Source organism: Neolamprologus multifasciatus, chromosome 16, assembly GCF_963576455.1.
Source record: "Neolamprologus multifasciatus chromosome 16, fNeoMul1.2, whole genome shotgun sequence".
Lineage (NCBI taxonomy): Eukaryota > Metazoa > Chordata > Actinopteri > Cichliformes > Cichlidae > Neolamprologus > Neolamprologus multifasciatus.
Window position 1 is genome coordinate 15291124 of NC_140454.1, and position 23945 is coordinate 15315068.

A 23945-nucleotide genomic window follows, 5' to 3' on the forward strand; every position below is an offset into this window, starting at 1 on the left:
CTTCTACAAGGAAAGTCGATTGCAATGATATTTGAGAAGAGGAGCACCAGAACAAGAATGTCCACAGAAACAGGTGTCAGTTTTTCTATATAAGCACACAGCAAATTCTGGTCTTTGGAATAAACTCCCTGGGAGTTTAGATTAACTACATTTGAGTATACATGTGTGACCACCAGTGTTTGTAGGTGGTGGTATTCAGAATACAGTTACTTTGTTGAAATAAATGGATTACACGGCGGTATTTTCCTGTTTCATATTGTGGCGGGTCAGGACTGTTTGGGTTTTGTTTGACAGCTATGTTCTGTTGTTCTGTTGTTCCAGGCGGCAGCGTTACTGTTGCCATGGTTACAGGGTGATGCTCTCTGTTTCCTGGGTGAGAGAGCGCCTTTTTGTTGTAGTTGTTGAGCTAAGCTAATAGGCAGAATGCTACAGGCATAGCCCTAAAGAATGTAGCCTCATGGGCAGTGTAGTCCGTGCTGCAGGGAGAATGGACTGCCATACTCTGCCTGACGAGCCCAGTTGTAAGTAAGCTATTAAGACTCGAAGGTACACTGTGTTTTCCTCCGGAACAGTACGTTCCTATTGGAAACAACAAGTTCTGTTGGAGCAGCCTTTCAACCCCTCTCTGTCTCTCGCTAGCAAAGTTCACCCAGACAACAAAGTAAAGCTATTTTTCGGCTACTAGCCCGACACAAACCCGACATATTAGCCAGAGGTCCCTTTACTACAGTTCGGAGATGCAGACCTTCAGTAATAGTAATAAATCACACAGCAATAGTACATTCATGCAGTTGTAAAAAGCATGATAATATATTAAGTAATCCAAAGTATTCAGAATACGTTACTCTCATTGAGTAACGTAACGGAATACGTTACAAAATACATTTTGGGGCATGTATTCTGTATTGGAATACATTTTAAAAGTAACCTTCCCAACACTGTTCATACGTCACTGTTAAAGTGGCTTAAGAATAGAATAGAATAGAATAATCCTTTAATTGTCCCACAAGGGGGAAATTTGGTAGAAAGCGATAAACATTCTGAAGATAGTACAAGGATCGGATTGAAAATGAGTGAGGACACTCCATGTCCAAAGAAATCCTCTCCAAAGTTACTGTGGTTATTGGTTATACTCTGATTTGTTTTGCTAATAAACTCCTTCATGATAGCATCACTAATGTGCATTACAGAAGTTTAAACCCAGGGTAAATTAACTGGAGAGCGATGTTTTAACATGATCATGTCTGGTTTTACAGTATTATAGTATCAAATAGTTTGTCTGGACAAACTTTTCCCAGCAGGTTATTTCAGTGTACAGTTTAAGGTAAATAGTCTTCCGCATGGCACATTACAATGTCACGAAGTTAGTATTAAAATGCATTCACAAATCGAGTCTGTTTTCCAGCTTTTACGCTTTATTGCAACGACTGCAGATCAGTGACAAGTGGAGAAACAAAGCTGGGCAAGTGGCTCCTCCTCCTTTGCGAGCTCTCATAGATGGGGAAAGCAGTTTTTGCCAAGGGTTGCTCTTTCTGATGATATCCACATAGCATTGCACTCCCGCTGGACTTATCGTGAGCCACCATGTCTCTGAGGCTGTTTTCTGTAAAAAGCCCGCTTTCCAGATGTTTCAAATCTCTGCACAACTGTTCAGCACGAGCGTTTGGGTAAGATAAATCCGAATGTGGAAGAAGAGCTGTGAAAGTGGGGTGCGGGTGATAAAAGATAATATATTTGTTGCTTTTCCAGCGCCGGAGCCGCCTGCCTCGGCTCGGTGAATTTGAAAGGTCGCAGCTGTCTGACTCTGAAGGATTTCAGCTCAGATGAAATCAAGGAGCTGCTGTGGGTCTCCAGAGACCTCAAGCATCGGATCAAGCACGAAAAACAGGTATTTAACTTTAATTGCAAAACTTCAGTACTTATAGTTGGTGTACTCTGTGGTCTCTGGGTGTGTAATTAAGAGTCATTTCTATTTCAGCATTTGCCTCTTCTACAAGGAAAGTCGATTGCAATGATATTTGAGAAGAGGAGCACCAGAACAAGAATGTCCACAGAAACAGGTGTCAGTTTTTCTATATAAGCACACAGCAAATTCTGGTCTTTGGAATAAACTCCCTGGGAGTTTAGATTAACTACATTTGAGTATACATGTGTGACCACCAGTGTTTGTAGGTGGTGGTATTCAGAATACAGTTACTTTGTTGAAATAAATGGATTACACGGCGGTATTTTCCTGTTTCATATTGTGGCGGGTCAGGACTGTTTGGGTTTTGTTTGACAGCTACGTTCTGTTGCTCCAGGCGGCAGCGTCTTGAGAATTGAGAAAGGCCCCGTGTTTCCCCTGGGTGAGAGAGCGCCTTTTTGTTGTTGTTGTGCTAAGCTAATAGGCAGAATGCTACAGGCATAGCCCTAAAGAATGTAGCCTCATGGGCAGTGTAGTCCGTGCTGCAGCGAGAATGGACTGCCATACCCGTTATGTGTCTGTGAGCGCGAGGAGGGAGAAAAAGGAAAAGTATGAGCTGTCACCGAGCAGAAACGGGAGCTGGAAGCATGTTAATATAATAATAACCACTGCAGCCAAGAAGAGTGGCTGCAGAACTGATGAGCCCAGTTGTAAATAAGCTATTAAGACTTGACTGTACACTGTGTTCTTGTTTTCCTCTGAAACAATAAGTTCCATTGGAGCAGCCTTTGTCTCTCGCTAGCAAACCTGACCCAGACAACAAAGTAAAGCTAGTTTTCGGCCACGGACCTTCAGTAATAGTAATAAATCACATTCATGTAGTTGTAAACAGCATGATAATATATTAAGTAATCCAAAGTATTCAGAATACATTACTCTCATTGAGTAACGTAACATGAGACAAAATACATTTTGGGACATGTATTCTGTAATGGAATAATTAATAATAATTTTAAAAGTAACCTTCCCAATACTGGTGACCACTGAATAACCTTGAGTGCAGAGTGACAGTAACTATTCAACTCTTTTTAGGAGTTGAAACTAAACTCTCATGGAGTTACATTTTTACTACCACAGAGTAAAATTTAATTCATAACTAGAGTTCATTTTGATATTTTATAGTGTTACTCAAATGAAAAAAGGTTTTTGGTATAAAAAAAAACTACAAAAACACTATACTGATTATTATGAATGTATGAATTTTATTTATCAAAAACATTAAAAAATTGAATGCTGCATGGACTAACACACATTCTGTGTAACAGCATTGTAATAGTGTAACATTCACCATTAAAACAGCTATTATAATGGCAGCTAAACAGTTGAGACATTGTGTGATCATATAGGCCTAACAGAATTAAAGAAAAAACTTGTAATTTAAAGAAAGCACTTGTAATGCAGTGTTAACATGAGGAAGGCTCCAAGTCTCCATTAAGCCAACAAATTAAATAATACAACTCTCTGACACAAATGAAATTGTGACTCACACCCATATGACATTTGGGCATCAAAACATTTGAAATGTCTTAATTTCTCCCTTTCAGGGCCAGTATCTTCTTAGGAATGGTTTCGTTTACTTGAAAAGCATGAAAATGATCATGGAAACATGTTTCTTGCTCAACCATAACAAAAACAGCTTTACCATCATGCAAAATGATCAAAGCTATTATGCTGAAAATTGACATGTTTTCATAAGTGCCTGTGTAACACACAAAGATTCTAGGTCTGACCAACCGTCTCAGCCATGGGTAAAACGATCAGTCAAAATTCTAAAAGGTAATTTATTAACACAATAATCAAAAGGTAACAGTTTAAACAGTCCAGTGTCCCATTTGTGGACAAAGTAAAAACACACAGTCCAAGGCTGGAGCCAGCCACAAAGCCAGTTGAACTCCACACATTAACTTAAACATGGTTAGCAGTTGTCCTATGAGACCTACCACCCTGTAAATAATAATGAATTGGATTTATATAGCGCTTTTCAAGGCACCCAAAGCGCTTTACAATTCCACTGTTCCAGGCGGCAGCGTTACGGTTGCCATGGTTACAGGGTGACGCTCTCTCTCTTCGTGTTTCCTGGGTGAGAGAGCGCCTGTTGTTGTTGAGCTAAGCTAATAGACAGAATGCTACCGGTATGGCTCTAAAGAATGTAGCATCATAGGCAGCGTAGTCCGTGCTGCAGGGAGAATGGACTGCCATACACGTTATGTGTCTGTGAGCGAGGGAGGGAGAAAAAGAAAAAGTACGAGCTGTCATCGAGCAAAAACGGGAGCTGGAAGCATGTAAATATAATAATAACCACTGCAGCCAAGAAGAGTGCCTGACGAGCCCAGTTGTAAGTAAGCTATTAAGACTCGACTGTACACCGTGTTCGTGTTTTCCTCCAAAAACAATAAGTTCTGTTGGAGCAGCCTTTCAACGCCTCTCTCTGTCTCTCGCAAGCAAAGTTGACCCAGACAACAAAGTAAAGCTAGTTTTCGGCTACGAGCCCGACACAGAACCCACCGTATTAGCCAGAGGTCCTTTACTACGGTTAGGAGCCGCGGACCTTCAGTTACAGTAATAAATCACAGCAATAGTTCATTCATGCAGTTGTAAACAGCATGATAATATATTAAGTAATCCAAAGTATTCAGAATACGTTACTCTCATTGAGTAACGTAACGGAATACGTTACAGAATACATTTTGGGGCATGTATTCTGTATTGGAATACATTTTAAAAGTAACCTTCCCAACACTGGTAACAAGGTTTGCAGTAAGTCTGGTTGTGGTAGTGACATATCTATGGGTAGCGGGGTGAAGACTGAGCTACGGGTGACTGAATTTGAGATGAAAGTGGCGGTGGATTTGGTGACTGGGCGGCTAACTGGGTTACAGGCGGCTGCTGAGCAGGAAGCACTGGACACTGGGCTACAGGCGGCTGCTGAGCAGGAAACACTGGACACTGAGCTACAGGCGGCTGCTGAGCAGAAAATACTGGAGACTTAGCTGAAGGTGGCTGCTGGGCAGGGGACACTGGAGACTTGGCTGAAGGTGGCTGCTGAGCAGCTGACTGAGCTGAAAGCGGACGGGCAGCTGACTGAATAAACATAACCCCAGAATAAACAGTTCCAGACGAAACAGTCTTAACTCCTGGGTCTGAAGGAACATCAGGAGCACAGTCTTTTGAACCAATGGGAAAATAATCGTTCTCAAAACGAAAACTTTTCCGAACCGGAGAAACACGAGCTGTAGTGTTCATGAAGCTGGCGTTCGCAGCTTTGGGGGAAACAGTCTGTCTATCCCTTGACAAGAAAGGCGAATGAAGGGAGACTGTCACTCACCCTAGGCGGTTGTTTAAGCTGAATCCCAGGCGCCTGCTGGAGCTGTGAGTGCTGGCGGCGCGCTCGCTGCCTCCCTGTTGAAGAGGGAGCGGCGCTGGCGGAATGTGAGGAGGGAAGACTCTGCTGTAGCTGCTCCTGCGGTGATGTGGAAACGCTAGGTGAGTCAGGTGGCACGATAATAATCCCTAACATCTTATAGAATGCCTGAGCAGGCGTAAGCTGGTTTCTGGCAGGCTCGTAGTAATCCTCCCGGGACCGGCTGGAGCGTTTTCTGCGAGACCGGGGCGTCCGCGGGGAGGAAGCAGACGAGTGGGCCGAAGGGTAGGCTGCTAGCGAGGAACGGCAGCACGGAGGCCCTCCAAGCGCTAGCCGGGTCCTGTCAAAACGGGAGCTGCGCTTCCACAGTGAGTCCGCTGGATCCTTTACTGGTCGCGTCGTTCTGTCAGGGCTCTGTGTGCGGGCAGGCGGAGAGTGATAGGTTTGTAGCTTAAACCTATTCGCTGGAACGTTGAAGACAATATAATTACACAGCAAAGCAAGACACAAAGTAGGCAAAGTTCTTCATGTTACTCATGCATGAGGGAGACCTGCCTGGAGCCAAGTGTCGTTCCACCACTTGACCTCCATCAGACTCTCAGCCAGGTTCCCCATAGCACTCCTTTTATTGTGGTTACATGAATATGCATAGGGTCATTAACATATAACATCTTACATAGGTATACATGTGAACAAAGGATTGTGTGTGTGTATGTGTGTGTGTGTGTGGGGGGTCAGAGTGTGACCCCATAAATGACTTCCCTAAACCCACTGGTCTGGAAAGTCCACCAGTTCACATAAACAAAAGGCACTTAGCCTAAAACAGATATAGCTACGTTTATCCTACCATAAAACAATAAGACAAGGTACGACCTTTTCTCATGCTCCCAGGATGTTGGTGTGGATTCCAGAACACTCTGGAATCCACACCAAGCCTTTGCAGCCTGCTAAAGATCACACATCCTATCACTACACAATTAATTAAACACCTCTAAGCATATATAAGTAGATATTTCTAAGCATAAATGACAATCAACAATACAAAACCTAACATTCCCCCCTTTTTGACCTTTATGCTAGAAAAGTTCCCAGTTATGAATACCTCATGCCTGACAGTGTAAATGCAAACATTTTTACACACAGCATATGTCAATCACTCTAAATTACTGTAAAAGTACACAGTTTAACAAATGTATTAGCAGTTATCCCATTCCTCATTGATCTCATCCAATGGCAAACTGCATCCTACGAGCAAACAAATGAATTGTTAATTTAATAGTTAAAATAAGAAAGTAAGATTTTCAACAACATCTCAGCTTGGTGGTGCTCCTCTGGGCATGCAAATCACATGTCTCTCTGCAGAGTGGTTTAAGTTCTGCAGGGCGTCATGAATGTCTCTTCCAGTTGTTTCCATCACTGTCCATAGGACCAGAGTCCAAATGTATGTAGAATAGACATTCAAACATACCAGTTAGTTTTGTTGTTTGTCAACATGGGTCTCAGCTATCTCCAAAGCTGCAGACCTCTTCAGCACTCTAGTTTTATGGCCTCTATCAACCCCCATCACCTCACTTCAGGCCTTCGTCCTGCGAGGGGGATACTTATGACTCCTCCATTGTCCATGCTCTGCAGAAAAACCCCTCTGTGGAAAGGGTGCTGGGTCCAGTTATCTTACTGCTGTTAAGATCCCAGCAGTCTTCAGAGTGTCATCATATGCACAGTACAGTGGCACAGCATTAGGTGATGTTCATAGGAAACTGCTGCCATCACCACCATAGCTTCTGGTTCCTGTGCTTTTCACAGAATCATGATGTCATCCTTGGACTCCCTCTGCGCTGTCGATGGAGCTTGACACGCTCCCCTCATCTTTCAGGTGCCCGTCTGTTGTCCACAATCTCCTCTGTTGGCCTCTGGAAAGCCCCCTTGGCACAGTTCTCATTCCAACGCAGCTTCGTGGTCCTTGCTGTGGCTCCAAAGTCTGATCTCATGATGGGCCCCAACCAGCTTGACCTTTGACCTCAACCACTGCCTGGACTGTCAGCCATGCCTGGAATGGTTCTTGTTTCTCACTGGGCCTCTGGAGATTTCTCAGGAGATTCCTTCCAGCAATAATTTGACTGCTGCACCTGTATTTCCTTACTAGGACGAAAAACTTCTATTTGGAGAGCATGTCAACAATCATCAAACCACATTCTTTAGTTCAGTGAACTTCACTTATAGGCCATCAAAGCCTCATCTGAACCTGAATGCTCCACTTGCATAGGTTAAAATACCCATAAATGAACTGTTAATCACACAAATCACTGCAACAATCATAAAAAACATTGTTTCATGTTAATCCTGGACCCCTCCTCTTGACTCATGGACACTCCCATGAGTCAACCCATCAAACCTAGATTCCTGTCTTAAAGAAAAAAGGTTAGCTAGATCATGTCCCAGGCAACATCAGGGTGTCTCCTCTGGAGTAGCTCCACAACCCTGCAATAAAAAAATGTTAGTGTGTTTTGTATATTAAGTTTGCTTAAAAACTGGCTCTGCCAGGAGCCTGCATACATACCATAATGGCCTGGAAAACAAGATCTGGAAGTGAAATCAAACTTCACACTTGTAAACAATTATATCATAAGAGTAATAAAGTATTCAACATCAGCAAGACAAGTGTCATGTGCAGGTTTTCTCAAATCAGTAAACTACAATTATTACCATAATTTGCCTCAGACATGGATCATCCCATGTACTCAGTCAACATTAATGTAATCGGTGACTTCCCTTAAGCAAAGTCACTCCACTCATGTATCACTAGGAGCTCAAAAATGGCCAGTTAATGAGCTCCATGTTCAACTATTCCATAAACACTGCATCTCTTATTTGTTTTTCTCATGTCACTTGTCCGCTTCTGCTGAATCCTCTACATGTACTCTTAGAAAAACAAACATTAGCAACACACATTGACCATCCCGGTGGTCAGACGCAGGTCGACAGGTTCCAGAGGTGCTATAAAAGGACCATAAAGTTAACCATCCATAGCTGTGGAAAGAAGTGACACTAGTTTTCAACACAGGAAATTCCTCACGTGTCATTCACATTGTCAAAGTAACCTTCACATTTTCCCAAAAACACAGTGTAACAGCATCACCACTCATAACCTGTAAACACAGTTTTATTCACACATAAACCCAGAAATCCTGTAGTAGGAAAAAACATCAACCAGCTGTCCTGGTATAAATCACATGATCAATTCACATGAAGAACTGTAATGCTGTAGAAAAGAAAATGCAAATGTTAGCGCTGCGCAGATGTATACACTCTTTCTCACAGTTTCCTCTGTGAGCAACACAAGGTGGTGAATAACACCCCTGGTAGATGCACAGACACAGAAAGTGGCATTTAAAAGGTTAAATCGTCACGCAACCTCGAATGTTGTTGTCATCTTTCTGCTCCTGTAAAAGGAAACACACATAGATTCATCCACCCTTTTGGCCTGTCTAGGTGGAGGTTAACCTTGAGTAGTGGTCAAGCCTTGTCAGCTTTTGTCAGCTTTTACCAATCAGTTTTTTTTCTCTTTCACTCATTCATTCATACATTCATTCTTTCTTTCTTTGCTAATAGTGGAATCGATCGTCGCATTACGTTTCCACTCTCAGCAAAAATGACGTCATTTCAAAAAGAAAAAGAAGAACTTTAGATCGGATTACTTCGCTGAATCCTTTTTGGACAGGGACTCTCATTTTCTAATTGTCCCAGATAAGTGACTTTCTCCGGAGCCCATTTTAATGTGGAGAAACTCACTTGTAACAATTTTCTCGACGACGTGTCGTATAGCGCTTTCTGTTCTAATCGTGCAGATCTGCTCAAACAGAGATTATCAAACAAAACTTTCAGTGCACAGTGAAAGTAACAAAAATAAAAAGGCCTTGTTAAGTCATGACATATGCTCCTCATCTCAGGAGGGTAAATCATACCATTAGCATGGTTTATCATACCATCATACTAATTGGCAGGCTCAACTTCACAACAAAAGAAAAATCATCAGCTAGATTCACTCCAAACCAACCATCAGCTGCACAACACACAACATAAGCCTAACGTCTTATTAGCTAGGAGTTTAATCCACAGGTCTGTGCCTTTCACTCATTTAGGCCACACACCCATTTTATTCAGTTTTCCTTTTTCCCTTCATCATAAAACGTGACATGTTGTCATGCACTTCACAAAAGAAGTTTGTTCTGACGTATTCAGAATTGTGTATTTAGGTACAGGATTCACTCGCACATCAAAACAGGAAACTCAGTGTTTTAGAGTCTCCACTCAACACACAACAGACTCCAACACATCCCATTCACTCGTGCTAGAATTCAGTCACCTTTCCTCAATCTAAGAACGATCAACTAATTTGCATATCAGCTATTAACCCACTAAGATGACAGGACAACAGAAATGCATGTTCAAAATGTTATCACAAAAATAGAATTTCCCTCATACAGTAAATTATTTGTTCTGCATCAATCAAGCAGGAAGCATCTCCCAATTTACTGTATTAACAACTAAATTTATTATCTGATCACTGGGTGATCAAACCAGAATCTTTTTTCCCACAAATGTTAAACTGTTGTCCTGCAACCTAGAGAGTTAGTTCTCAGCATTGGATAAATTCAGTATTTGATAGCAAGTGTCTGTTAAATTCACACTATTTTAACACTGATGAAAGATAACAAGCTGACTTTCATTGCATGTGTGTTTGTGTTATTAGGCAGGTTTAATGCATGTCTGTGGAGCTGCATCTCCAGCAGGGCATGTTCTTAAAGCTGCCTTTCCTACACACTTCTCTGCTATTATTTGATCATTTCTTAACTGATGTGCTATGAGTCCACTGATCTTTGCATCACACTAAGTGACTTGGACAAGATGATAAACAGACTCACATGCTTAAGATGTTGTCTTATCTTCATGAGCTCTCTTGTGTTTGTGTTAGTAGGGTTAATGCATGTTCTGCTTGTGTGTGTGTGATTTTGTATGTTTTTTTTTTTGCAGTGTTTCAGACTCCTTCACAATTTTCCAACTTAAGCAGCCAGTTTTCTTTTCCCTAGGTTTGCTAACCCAAATTTTGATTTCCCATATTAAACAACAAAATTCCTATGTGTTCTCACCACTGCTCTCACTGTTGTCCTCTCCAACTTCAACAGTCCAATAGCTGGCAGTTCTCTTTCAGCTTTGTCCTGTGTTTCACTGTCTCTTCTTGCCATTTTACTCCAAAGGTGGTAAATGTCAAACTCCAACAGTCTCCTCAGTTCTCCTCAAATGTTCTTTTCACATGCACAGTGAAGTTGCAGCTTGTTGGGAACACAGTGCCATTCATCCAATCAGGCAGGATGATGGGTTTGCTCTTCTTCTCTGATGCTGTTTGTCCACACTGCTGCTGCTTGCTGGGAGTCTTTGCTCGGGAGTTTTTGCTCAGGACTCTGCTGCTGTCTCTTTATCTTCCATGTTATTGCTCTTTGGAGCTGCATTCCTTGTCTTCAGGGAGGAGTGAGAGCTTGCTTGTGAGATTGAGAGACACATGGTGCTGTAAATAAGTTAGCCAGAAACTTGGCCTGAATGTTTCCAATGATGTTAAACTATAACTTTCTTCCGACCGCTGCATGTGGAAAATTGATTCAGGTCTGCTTTTCATCTGAAAGTGACAAACTAAGACATTTTCATTATTATTATCACTGCTTAATCAACACACATCTCTCTCTCTCTCTCTCTGTTTTTGTGAACTTTCCTTTCTTAAAAGCGGAAAATGAGATAGTAGTTGTTCTTGGCTGATAAACACAAAACCTTTTTCCTATGATTATTTTTCATCTACAATGTAAATTTTGTCTCTATTTCACTCTTTTTTTTTCTTTTTTTTCTTTACAATAGCTGGTGACCTGCAGAATCACCGCTCTCACAATCAGAGGCAATTACTTTTACACAGCGCACAAAAACACTGTGACGTCAGACACATTCACACTCACTTTTTCATCTGCGTAAATAAATCATTTGGCCAATGGCATGTGCCATGGTGATCCATAAATAAGATCACAAGTTTATTTAATTATTTTCAACCCAACAAAACAAATAAACAAAAACATGATGCTGATGCTATGAACACGCTACACACATGAGTCAAGATGCAGGAAAACTGCTCACGGAAACGCTGCACACTCCAGTTATCACAGTTATCATAATTCTGTTTCCCTCTCTTTGAAGAGTTCTCAGCCAGCTCCTGATCTGATAATGTGTAGCTTGCTCATCAGCTCAGAAGAGACCACAACACAACCTCACACAGTGGTTGCGTGCTTTGCCCCACAGTGGCAAAGACTTGCACTTTCATATTCAATTCAGCTTCTCCATCATGTACTTTTAGATGTTTCATACAGGGTTCAGCATATTAGTTGTTTTCACAAGTGTGCTCTATATCTCAACCATGGCTCATATTAAGATGACAGTCTTTCACACAGGTCAAATGCCTCTATGCACATCATTAGTTTAAATATTTACCTATTTTACTTCATCTCATATATCATTGTACTTAATTTGAACAACCCTAAGCTTAATGCAGATTCTTTTAACACTTATCCACCTCAATTAAATCTATGGTCTGGAGCACAGGCTGTTGTCGATCAGGGCAAGCTAAAGAATAAACATTTTGTGTCAGCAAGGGGTGGGGGAAAGCCATTCACCAGAGCATATCTTAAGTGCTGCTGATGTGGGCTGGCCTTCTCCACACGCTCTTCAAGGCTGGTGTGTTTTCTGAAAACTTCTAACATTTTCCAGCAAGCAGTTTACACTCAAAATCATTTTTTGTGCCAATATTCAAAATACTTTACGCTGCCAAGAGCTTAGTCCATCATACACTTCTCTTCACCCTCTGACGCACTCTTGGTTGCTTTGGGAACCCACGATAACAACAACAGCTGGCGTCACAGAATATGTGTTCTACTCCACACTCACTCACACAAACACAACGAACACAACAACAACAAATATCCTCACACACAAACAACAAAAATTAGGCCTATTGTCTCAACGCAGTCTCACACAGTTGCTGCGCGCTTTGCCTCACACAGTGGCAAAGACTTACATAGCAGTGATCACGCGCTTTATCGCACACAGTGATAAAGACTTCCAACGCAACCTCACACAGTGGATGCGTGCTTTGCCGCACACAGTGGCAAAGACCTCCAACGCAACCGCACACAGTGGTTGCGTGCTTTGCCTCACACAGTGGCAAAGAATAGTCGCACACAGTGACTACACACTTTATCGCACACAGTGATAAAGACTTTAGAACTCAGCCTCACACAGTGATTGCGTGCTTTGCCGCACACAGTGGCAAAGACTTACACTTACTTGGTGTTGCTTAGCGTGTAATATCAGCCTCGAATCCCGCCAATCGTCATTCATCAAGGAGAGAAAACAGACAGCTAATCCACCTGCCCGATGACGAATTCTCACGTCTCGGGACTTTACTACAGGAACTTCCTGGCTGACGTCAGTCTTTCAGCGTGTCTCTTCTCCCCCTGGTGAATGTCGACTCCAGGGATCCGGCTCTCGAAGGACCAATTAATGATAGGTTTGTAGCTTAAACCTATTCGCTGGAACGTTGAAGACAATATAATTACACAGCAAAGCAAGACACAAAGTAGGCAAAGTTCTTCATGTTACTCATGCATGAGGGAGACCTGCCTGGAGCCAAGTGTCGTTCCACCACTTGACCTCCATCAGACTCTCAGCCAGGTTCCCCATAGCACTCCTTTTATTGTGGTTACATGAATATGCATAGGGTCATTAACATATAACATCTTACATAGGTATACATGTGAACAAAGGATTGTGTGTGTGTATGTGTGTGTGTGTGTGGGGGGTCAGAGTGTGACCCCATAAATGACTTCCCTAAACCCACTGGTCTGGAAAGTCCACCAGTTCACATAAACAAAAGGCACTTAGCCTAAAACAGATATAGCTACGTTTATCCTACCATAAAACAATAAGACAAGGTACGACCTTTTCTCATGCTCCCAGGATGTTGGTGTGGATTCCAGAACACTCTGGAATCCACACCAAGCCTTTGCAGCCTGCTAAAGATCACACATCCTATCACTACACAATTAATTAAACACCTCTAAGCATATATAAGTAGATATTTCTAAGCATAAATGACAATCAACAATACAAAACCTAACAGAGAGGAGGATCCAAGCGCAGGACTCAGACACTGAACTGTAACTCAAACCTCAGCTTTATTGCTGGCATAAAACAAAAGATGAAACTGAGCAATGGTACTGAACATAAACTGACACGAAAACACAGGCATGATCTGATGGTACGACACGACACCGAGCACGGGAAAACACAGGGCTTATATACACAGGGTAGTAATGAGGGAATGGGCAACAGGAGGGAGACACAGCTGGGAGAGATCAGGGCTAATGAGACAGGGGGAACAAAGCTGCACACACTAACCTAAGACAAAGACTTTCACAATAAAACAGGAAACATGAAACACTACTCAAAGACACAGACTCGACACAGAGGGGCGGACAGAAAATAATACATGAAACCACAATTCCTAAAACATGGATAAACAGAAACATGAAACTCTAATAATAAACATCATCATCATCACAACAAGAGAATGAGAAAACAATCCAAAACACCAAGATAACTAACATCCTTTGTGATGTTTGCCCTCCTTTCAGTTCCACTCTGTTCTGTGATGCAGTGGTGGTTTTGTATTGACATTGCACAGTCTTGAGACGCCACTCAAGAAAACCATTGTTGTCAGAGTTTTACCCCTGATACTGCTGGATAAACAGAAACTCACTCAGGAACGAGGTCACACAGAGCTCAAGTTTTCACTCACGAGAGGGAAGCAGTTGTCTCCAACCCACTTCAACTTGCTTTCCCCCTGCAGGTTGTTTTTATTGGTTACACACATGAATATTCATAAAGCTTGTTGCTGTATGAGAAATTACTATAACTGGTTACAAAGTGTGATTGTGCTGTGCAAGCATGGTTATACAATGTGTGTGGTTATATGATGGGAGTGCAGCTCTCCCAGGATGTTTTTGGTATCTCATCCTAGCCAGGTGGCTTCCTTCATTGAATAGAATCTGTTCTTCTCAAGACTGCTTGTTCCCCTTATCAAGGTCATGCACATACTCATATGTGTGGGTTACATAGAGAGCAAACAGAAGCATTCTAGCTTTTTAAATGGCAACCTACAACACATACATTAAACCTAACAGTTGTTGTTCTGAATATCATAGAAATGCTCCTACAGAAAGAAAGAAAGTGCAGGCAATGTAAAGTGTGTATATGAATAACAAGTCTTATTACACACTACAGTTGCAGAGCAAACTCGCATAGCCCTTTTTGGAGTATGCATCCTTCAAAGACTGGAAGAGTGACACGATTCCAGGTGCATGAAATTCCTTTGTTGCTTTACTTACAGTTCTCCTGCAAAAGCAGAAGTGTTGTTTGTAATAAGATTCTTGGCAGTTTTAAAAATGAATACAATAATAAATAATAAATAAATAAATAGAGTAATTCCTCTTACCCTTCCTTTTCACGCATATGAACTACAATGATGTTCACCATTAATTGCCTGGTGGAATCTTTCAAACTCCCAGTTTCTTTATACTCGTAGATGACAGTCACCCCTGCTGGTTTGGAAGTCAGAATCTTCTCCATGGTCTAAATACATTTGATACAAAGCACAAAACAACTGACAAAAAATTATACAATTTTAAGCCAAACAACTGTTTTAATCTGTGGATTATACATATGAACTACATAAAATACTACTATCAAATATTCATGACAACTGTAATGAAACTTGGAATTTTCTTATCCTTAATCAAAAATGTTCAAGTTATTTCGTTCAATTTTGAGCTTTTTAGTTAGCTATGTGGAGATGTGAACTTACTAACTTACAATTTCTTTTGATAATAACCCGAAATTTCTACTTGTTTTATTTTTTTTTCAGCAGCAGAAATTTGACATTTTTCCATAATTACTGTTTCAATTATACATCTCAATATTTGCTTTGTAGCCATTTATTTCTTAGTCAGCTTTTCTATTATTTATATGTATTAACTGAATCATTCTTGATTTACTATTGGCATAGATCCATACAGTTACACCCTACAGTGAGTAATATGGCCTTGTCACATCAGGCCAAAGTCAGTCTTTGTTTACATAGATGACATGTATGAATGAATGCTTGCTTTATTTCACTGATGAAAACATGCTAGTGTAGCTTTATTCATTTTAGCCATTAAGCCAATAATTACATAAATTAAAAAACTCTATCCTTGTGCAGGAGCCCGGCTAATGCCATTCAGTGCAGTCATTGTTAATGTAGTCACAAAAGAACTGCTGAAAGGCGACTTTCAGTACAAATCCCCACCAAAACACTGATCAGCACTCCTCATTTCCCCTCTCCACCACCCCGACACTCCCCTTAGTGTGCACTCCTCTATATATTCCTGCCTGCACATTTACTTTAAGTACACTTTTTAAATCACTAGTTGACTTTTAGGGAAACTAAAAGTACCTTAATCTTGTAACTCCAGGATTTGCTCTGCTGGGTGGACACCCCTGCTTCCTTACCTTACGGGACATCCACCTGGGAGTGAATGAGAGCTGCACAGATACAGCCAGGTGAGCTGTTGGTTTATCTCAGGGAAATAAAAGCAGCTGCAAGCTTTAACCTTTTCTATAGCAGTCTGCTCATGATTGTCATTGCTGTCTATAATTACTGAAGAAGAAGAAGAACAGTTTTTCTCAACCAGATTTCCCTCCTGGCTCAGTATATAAAACACAAAGTCCTTGTGCATGCCTGATCTTTCACAACAGGGTTCTCTCTGGATTCTGTGATGTTGTCTTGGCTCGTGTTTACAAGCACTCGACGCTGGAGGAGCTAGATAGGGAGGCTTCAATCCCCATCATTAACGGACTGTCAGATCTGTATCACCCAATCCAGATTCTGGCTGACTTCCTCACCTTACAGGTACTCTTACCCTGTGGTATTCTGCAATTTTAATGCACTAGTTGATAACCATGCAGTACCTTTTTTCTTTAAATCCAGGAGCATTACGGATCCCTTAATGGTCTAACGGTGAGCTGGTTTGGAAATGGCAACATGGTCCTCCACTCCTTCATGATGACTGCAGCCAAACTCGGAGTTTGTCTTAAGGTTGCTACACCGAAGGTTGGCTTCTTATTGTGCTATTGGATGCATGTGATCTCTCTGTTACTCTGGTCTTTGTATCTTATGTGTTTTGTGTAGATTGAGGTTAAAGGCAGGCAGTCAGCCTTGAGCTTCTTATCTGCGCATTTCTTGTGTCAGTAAGATAAAGTCATATCTTTGTGTTCAGGGGTACGAGCCAGACAAGAGCGTTACTGAAGAGGCACACAGGCTTGCCAAACAGGTGAGGTCCCATTTGTGTCTAAAATTTGCCATTAATGTCTTCTAGTATTAAGTATTCTGCCAAGGTTAATGTTAATAAATAATATTATATTCTGTCTCAGCATGGTACCCAGTTCATTCTGACCTCTGACCCTATGGAGGCTGCCCATGACAGCAATGTCTTGGTCACTGACACCTGGGCCGGCTTAGGAGAGGAAGAGGAGAAGAAAAAGAGGCTCAAAGACTTCCATGGTTTCCAGGTCTCAATGCAGGTAAAGAACAGCATTACTTTCAGCCAAATAATTACTCTCCACCTTTTTATAAGTGCAGTAACACATTTAATTGCATGTTGCATTTGCATTGCCTTTGCATTCCAAGCAAAGGGGAACTTTTGTCAATGCACAATTTCCTGGTATACCGATTACACCGATGCACACATCAGAACTACAAAGAAGCAATCCAATTCAATCAAATGTTATTTATGAAAAAATACCTAGCACAGGACCAAAGTGCTGTATAGAAAATAAGCAAATAAATAAATAAACAAACAATAGAATAAAAGAAAATAAAATAAAAGCCAAAATAAATAAATAAAACACATAATACATAAAAAATTAACACAGCCCTATAATAAAAGATAAGATAAAACCACATAGAAACAACTAAAATCAACTAAAATAAAACTACAACTAAAACAAGCATCTCACATGGTGTCAAAGGCCAGGGTATAGAGGTTGGAGTTTAGGAGTGATTTAAAAACAGGTTGAGAAGAAGCCATCCAATCTCTAAAGGGAGATCGTTCTACATTTCCACAGAGCTGCTACAGCAAAACTCGATCTCCTCTAAGTTTACGCTCAGTTCTGGGTACATTCAGTAGCAGCTGATCAGCTGACCTGAGAGAGCAGTTGGGTGTATAAGGCTGCAGCAGTTCAGAGAGATAAAGTGGGGCTAGGCCATGGAGGCCTTTAAAAGCAAATAAAAGAATTAAAAAATGAATCCTAAAAGAAATGGACAGCCAGTGAAGTGAAGCTAAAACAGGGGAAATGGGCTGAAACTTTCGAGGGCCAGTTAAAAGATGAGCTGTGGCATTTTGCACCCTCTGTAGATGAATAATGTATGATGCACTGATCCCTATATAAAGTGCATTACAGTAATCCAGCTGAGTGCTAACAAAAGTGTGGATAACTGTCTCAAAGTGTGCCGTGAAAAAATTGGCTTTATTTTAGCTAGCTGCCTGAGCTGAAAGAAGCTTGATTTTGCCTTAATCTGACTGTCAACTTTCAGTTCAATCCACTTTGACCCCCAGGTTTGTGACAGTTCGCTTAACATACTGGGCCAAGGTATCTAAATACTCATTGGGGGTCTCAGTGGGGCTACCAAAAACCATCACCTCAGTCTTTTTGTCATTGAATTTTAAAACATTAAGAGACATCCAAGCCTTAATGTCATCAAGATAGTGAAGTAATGGCTGTATGGAATATCTGCTTTTTTTCTTTAGAGGGACATAAATCTGACAGTCCTCAGCATAAAAGTGGAATGAAATGCTGTGTTTTCTCAGTATAGAACCAAGAGGGATCAGATACAAAGAAAAGAGAAGGGAGCCTAGAACTGAGCTCTGTGGGACACCACACAAGAGAGGAATGGAGGACCACACACAGTCACAGAGACTGGCACAAAAAGTTCGCCTTGCCAAGTAGGACCTGAACCACTCCAATGCTGTGCCTCTAATGCTCACCCAGTGCTCCAAACGAGAGTAAAATGGCATGATCCACTGTATCAAACGCAGCTGTTACAATCTAAAAGCACAAGAACAACACAGTCACCAGCATCAGTAGCTAAAAATATGTCATTAAAAACTTTTAAAAGGACTGATTCGCTGCTATGAAAGGTTTTAAAACCAGACTGGAAAAACTCTAAAACATTTTGCTTTTCCAGGAAGGTCATAAATTGGCTGTGAACTATCTTTTCAAGAATTTTGGAAACAAAGGGTAGTTTGGAGATAGGCCTGTAATTTGCAAGAGTCATAGGATCAAAAGCAGGTTTTTTAATCAGAGTTTTGACTACAGCATGTTTAAAATCTTTAGGGACTACACCTGACATCAAACTGTGGTTTACAAGCTTGAGAACCAAAGGTCCAACTGTTGGTAACACCTCTTTTAAGAGTCGAGGGGGGACAGCATCATTTGGAGACCCTGCAGGCTTAAAACGACCAACAGTCTCCTCTAAAGAGGACAGAGTTACCAGCTCAAACCTGTCAAAGACCGCAAAACAGTAAGAAGAGACTGAGGGGTCATGAGCAGAAGGAGAGATTTGAGCCCTGGTGGAGGAGACCCTCTCAATAAAAAATAAAAAAATTCACAGGCTGCAGACAGGGCTCAGTACAGTCAGTATGTGGTGCATTAAGAACAGAGTTAATAGTTTTAAATAAAACACATGGGTTGTGACAGTTTGATAGAATAAGTGTTTTTTTGGCATCTTTTACAGTTTTTTGGTATTGATTCCAACAGTCCTTTAGCAATGGCACTTGTAGTTTGTCCTTTTTCCACTTGCGCTCAGCTCGATGGCACCGGCGTCTGGCGGCTCGGGTCGTGTCATTCAGCCAGGGCTCAGATTTAGTTTTAGGCAGCCTGGTTTTAAATGGAGCCACAGGAGGTTTTAAATGGAGCTAAAAATTGTAGCTATTCCTCCTCCTCGGCCCAACATATGCGGGGAATTAACATAGCAGCAATCGTCAGGTAGAAGTTCTGAGAACATGCTGATCTCACCGGCACTCAACCACGTCTTGCACACACACATAGAAAATCCAGTCCTCGTGATGTGAAGAAATCCTTCAGGATAAAAGTTTTGTTCGCTAGGGACCTAGCATCTACCAGGCCAATCCTGGCACTAAGCGGCGGATCCACGTCGCTAGCCGTCCTTGAAGCCCGACACATAGGCCACGGGTTACACAGATTCAAACAACACCAGTGGACGAGGAGAGCAGGGTTTTCAGGGCTGGAACATGCCATCCAGGCTGACGACAGGTACCAGCGATCGCTGAGAGAAACAGAAGGTTGGCACCACTCCGTGTTTTCTGGATAATACACAGCTAGATACTTTATGTTAAGAAAGAATTTCTTTCCTTTCACTGAACTAGTTAAGTCACATCCCTGAAAATCCTTACACTCCATGGACGATAACACTTACCCGTGGTTTGATGCCCTTCTGTTACAGACAGGAAGTGTGGCCAAGTCAGACTGGACCTTCCTGCACTGTCTCCCTCGGGAAATGGAGGAGGTAGATGATCAGGTGTTCTACTCATCCCGCTCTCTCGTCTTTTCGGAGGCAGAGAATAGAAAATGGACCATCATGGTGGGCTGAAATGTTAACGCATAATGTGCTGTTTGAGTTTGTTTAACTCCAGTTTAATTTTCTTTCAACTGACCATCACAACTGTCTTCTGTCTTTCAGGGCCTCATTGTTTCTCTTCTGACCGACTACACGCCACAGATCCCCATGCTGAAGTTTTAACATCAGTTTTAAGAGGGACTAGGGCATGGGATGACTTCAAAGAAGACTGTTGCAATGCTGTCATATTGTAACTTCAGGATAGAGCTGCCATGTGGGAGCGTGGGGCTGTGGTGTGCTTCTGTTTATGTGTAGTAGGTCTGTGTGTCAAAGTGCATGGCAAGGTTAGAGAACCCAGAAATTCCCAGGACTCTCTTATTGCTCACAGTTCTTATTTCACTCTTGTGTGATGTGTCACCACAGCTGCCATAAAACTTCAGTGAAGATGAAGAACTAGAGGTTAATCCATAAATAAAATACTCCCAACAACTGTTCACTGATTTTGTAAATGTTTAGTGCATATCTGGAATTTGCACCAATACACCAATGATACAGTGTGGGATTGAACAAAAGTATTTTATCAGTACAACATAATCTGCAGTATAATCATTGCCTTAACAATGTAACAGATAGCTTTAAGATGGCCTTAAAATGTTTATGCATACTGTTATCATATTAGCCTTTATTACAGGTGCAGATATAACCACGTTAAACTGTTGAGTTAAATCAATAATCTTAAATGCTTTTGAATGCTTGTTATAATCTTAAATGTGTATGTGCTGATTCTGATAAAAGAAAGGCCTAACTCTGAGTACACTCTGTGCCAAAGTAGACAGGAAGTGCAGGCTTTTGCAGAGCGTGCTTGTGAAAGTTACTCTGAGGAGCTGTTGGGAGGATGCTATTTGAATAACCAGGTTATTCATTATTGTCTTTTATTCATTTATATCTTTTGATTAAGATTTTAGTAGAGGTTCATGATTAAAACATCTATTCAACATATTACAAATATAGTTTCAGTTAGGTTATTATGCACATGAGAATTGGCCTCTCTTCTCATAAGACAAAGTTCGTGTGAGGTCGGGCCACACACACATACACACACACACCTGCACGCACTGTAGGTAGGCTTATGTTCTAGGTGAGAGTTCAGACATATTTGCTTGCAACTGCATTTTTGTGCGTGCAGAATTGCTAGTTTGTTACAGAGCATGGCCTGAGGTTTTGGAGAAGCGAGGGTCAGAAGGTTGACAGGAAGCACCTGCCGTGGAGATGGAGACAATGTTCTTTTTAAACTGTGTTAAAAGTCATTGTGGTTTTGAAACCTATGTATGAACTGTATCTGTTTGACGTTGAAGGGGCGTCATTAAATTTAAGCCCTGATGGTATAAAACATCTTCTTTTGCTTTGTTAGTCGGAGATCAAGTGCTGTCTGCGTACAGTGGTGGTCTCCCCACGCGTGTATTTCATTAAAGTCAATTGTTTGACCAAGCTCTTCCGGACCAGGGTTGTTTTTACTCTCCTCCTCAATATTGAACCCTTAACATTTGGGGGCTCGTCCGGTGGTTGAGGAGGGAGAGAGTTGGAGGTGTAGATGGAGAAATCCGGGGTCCGAGGTGGTCAGACGGGCAGGCACGAGTGCCAGTGGTCGAAGTGAGTGGGCATAAGCCGGCTTATCCACAGGTAAGGCACTACCTGTTGAATTATTTCCAAAGCGTGCCAAATTGGACATGAAAAAATTAAAGTCTACTCACTGAAATTACTGGTGAATGTCTGTTTTGATTTTGGTGAAAATTTCATGAGAAGTTAAAGCAGTTGGACTGCTAACAGGATTTAAAGCGGTTGGACCGCTAAAAAGGATTTAATGCGGTTGGACCGCTAATGAGGATTTAAAGCAGTTGGACTGCTGAGTGAATTTAGTATATTAGGGAATTTGGTCATTTTTTGGGTTAGAGTCCTTATTGGTTATAAGGTTGGACCTGCTTCAGTCTTACACTTTTTTGGGTGTTTTACTGGTGTTCTAAAGTATTATAAATTATTCGAGAACGGCGGTTGGACTGCTAGGAAGCGCAGTGCTCAGAGGTAACGCTTGCCAAGGCCGGGGACGCCTAGGCCTTGTCCTGTTTAAGATACTGTTTAATAAAATGTATTTTGTGACCAAGGGCCTCACTTGAAGCCACTTCAGTCAACTGTCCAATTACTTTTAAGCTGGTCAAGAAGGCTCAGCAGTGACTGTATTTCCTGAGGAGTCTAAGGAAATTTGGTATGTCGACCAAGATCCTCAGCAGCTTTTATGGCTGCACTGTGGAGAGCTCATTGACCAGCTACATCACTGCATGGTATGGCAGCACTACTGCAATGGACCACAAACACCTGCAGCAAATGTTATTTCCCTAATCCATCTCGTTTCCCTGAGTGTTCTTTCCTCTCAGTTCCCAGGTCATGTTGTGTGAATTAGTCTGTCCTAGATTTACTTTGATAGTCTCCTGTCTGGTGTGCATCATGTTCAGTTTTGTTTCCCCCTGCCTCATTAGTGAGATCACCTTCAGCTGTATTCCCTCATTTGCCCTCCTCTGCATTTATGTCTGCGTCTCCCTCTGTCCTGCGTTGCGATCTCCCTCACTCCCTGCTGAGTGTTCTGCCACCCACCTCCCTACTTCCCTGTTTAGTTTAATGTGTATTCCCAGTTTAGTTAGATTTGTATTTCTGGTGTTAAGCAATAAAGCTGCTTTTTGAGTTCCGTTTATCTCCGTAAGTCTGCATTTAGGTCCATTCCTGCCTGCTTCACACAGCCAGTTCATGACAGAAGGCCTGCAGATGCTATAGAAAGGAGAAATGATGTGACACTACACGATCCATTCAGAGCTCATTACTGATTTAAAGGCTGATCTCTGAAGTTATCCAGGTGCTGGCTCTTCCTGCTGTGATTGGTGAAGAATATTCTGTTATCAATCACTGATGGTGCTGTGGATACATCCTGCTGTAGTAGGCTTCCTGTTACAAGCTGTGGAGCCTCTCATACATTTTATGGCCTTTTTAGAGGGAGTTGACTGATTATGAAGATTTCTTTTAAAGCCCTTCACATCACCTTCACTTACTGACTGAACAGTGTACTGAAGAAAACATGTGCAGAGTGTCGGGCTGAACTGGTTGATGAAGTTTTCCTCCCCTAACCCGAGTTTTCCATGACGACCATCACCAAACATGTACAGCAGCCCGCTGTCTGTGGAGCAGGGGGGGATTATAAATGCATCAAACACAGACTGAGGTTTTCAATCCTGGCTGAAGCCGTTTTGCTTTTAACACATTTTATAAACAACAAAATCCTTGGTTTTTATTTAATTCCCTTTTTAAATGCACATAATGTTTGCGTGAATGAAAAGTTTGAATACTGAATATTGGTTTTAATACATTGTTTGGCTGAAATTAGATTAATCATTTAGTTAACTTACAAAAATGGATTTATCTACCCCTGGGCTAATCAGCGGAATACCTCTAGAGGCAGACAACATCTGAGAAAGTTTATGAAATTAGTCAATTTAGCAGATTCTAGAGGAAGCTTGTGAGTTGCTGAACTTGCATTTGAACACCTCACAGTGGCAGTCTGTTTATCCTCAGAAGACATGAAAAAAAAAATCCTCTTCTTTTTCACCATCAGTTCACTTGTTTTATTTAACTTTTAACCTGATTACAGATTTGTTGCTGTTGTTGCAAAAGCAGTTTCACCCCGGTTCGTATATTCGTCAGGACTCCAGGAAGAACACCGGGACTCAGTAGTCAATTAACAAAACTTTTATTAATACACACTTATTGATTACACCTTCTAGAAGGGAGATGTACAGGACCCCGGACTTCCT

General features: G+C 41.6%; 1 protein-coding gene and 1 long non-coding RNA gene across 4 annotated transcripts; one reads left to right on the forward strand and one right to left on the reverse strand.

The window, feature by feature from the left end:
• Nucleotides 1-1505: 1505 nt before the first annotated feature.
• On the forward strand, nucleotides 1506-20587 carry LOC146500505 (ornithine transcarbamylase, mitochondrial-like). Of its 3 annotated transcripts, none has more exons than XR_014869916.1 (10): nucleotides 1506-1667; nucleotides 1750-1888; nucleotides 1979-2060; nucleotides 15929-16016; nucleotides 16212-16365; nucleotides 16444-16566; nucleotides 16733-16786; nucleotides 16887-17036; nucleotides 19901-20115; nucleotides 20215-20587. XR_014869916.1 is itself a non-coding variant. In XM_085136121.1 (10 exons), the coding sequence occupies exons 1-10, from the start codon at nucleotides 1585-1587 to the stop codon at nucleotides 20272-20274; spliced, it is 1071 nt and encodes a 356-aa protein (XP_084992247.1). In that variant the 5' UTR covers nucleotides 1507-1584; the 3' UTR covers nucleotides 20275-20587. The 3 variants fall into 3 exon arrangements, 2 of the variants coding, with proteins under 2 accessions (XP_084992248.1, XP_084992247.1); XM_085136121.1 differs by having other exon boundaries at nucleotides 1507-1667; nucleotides 19978-20115; XM_085136122.1 differs by lacking the exons at nucleotides 19901-20115; nucleotides 20215-20587 and adding an exon at nucleotides 19620-19847.
• LOC146500506 (uncharacterized) lies at nucleotides 8492-13536 on the reverse strand. Its single transcript, XR_014869917.1, has 2 exons — nucleotides 12692-13536; nucleotides 8492-12530 (listed from the first exon to the last, which is right to left on the reverse strand). It is a non-coding gene; the product is annotated as an uncharacterized LOC146500506 (long non-coding RNA).
• Nucleotides 20588-23945: the final 3358 nt, after the last annotated feature.

Coding starts and splice junctions, on each gene's coding strand:
- LOC146500505 (XM_085136121.1), top strand. CDS start 1,585: ATGTCTCTGAGGCTGTTTTCTGTAAAAAGCCCGCTTTCCAGATGTTTC. Junction 16,567..16,732: donor TTAAGGTTGCTACACCGAAG/GTTGGCTTCTTA, acceptor CTTTGTGTTCAG/GGGTACGAGCCAGACAAGAG. Junction 17,037..19,977: donor GTTTCCAGGTCTCAATGCAG/GTAAAGAACAGC, acceptor CTTCTGTTACAG/ACAGGAAGTGTGGCCAAGTC.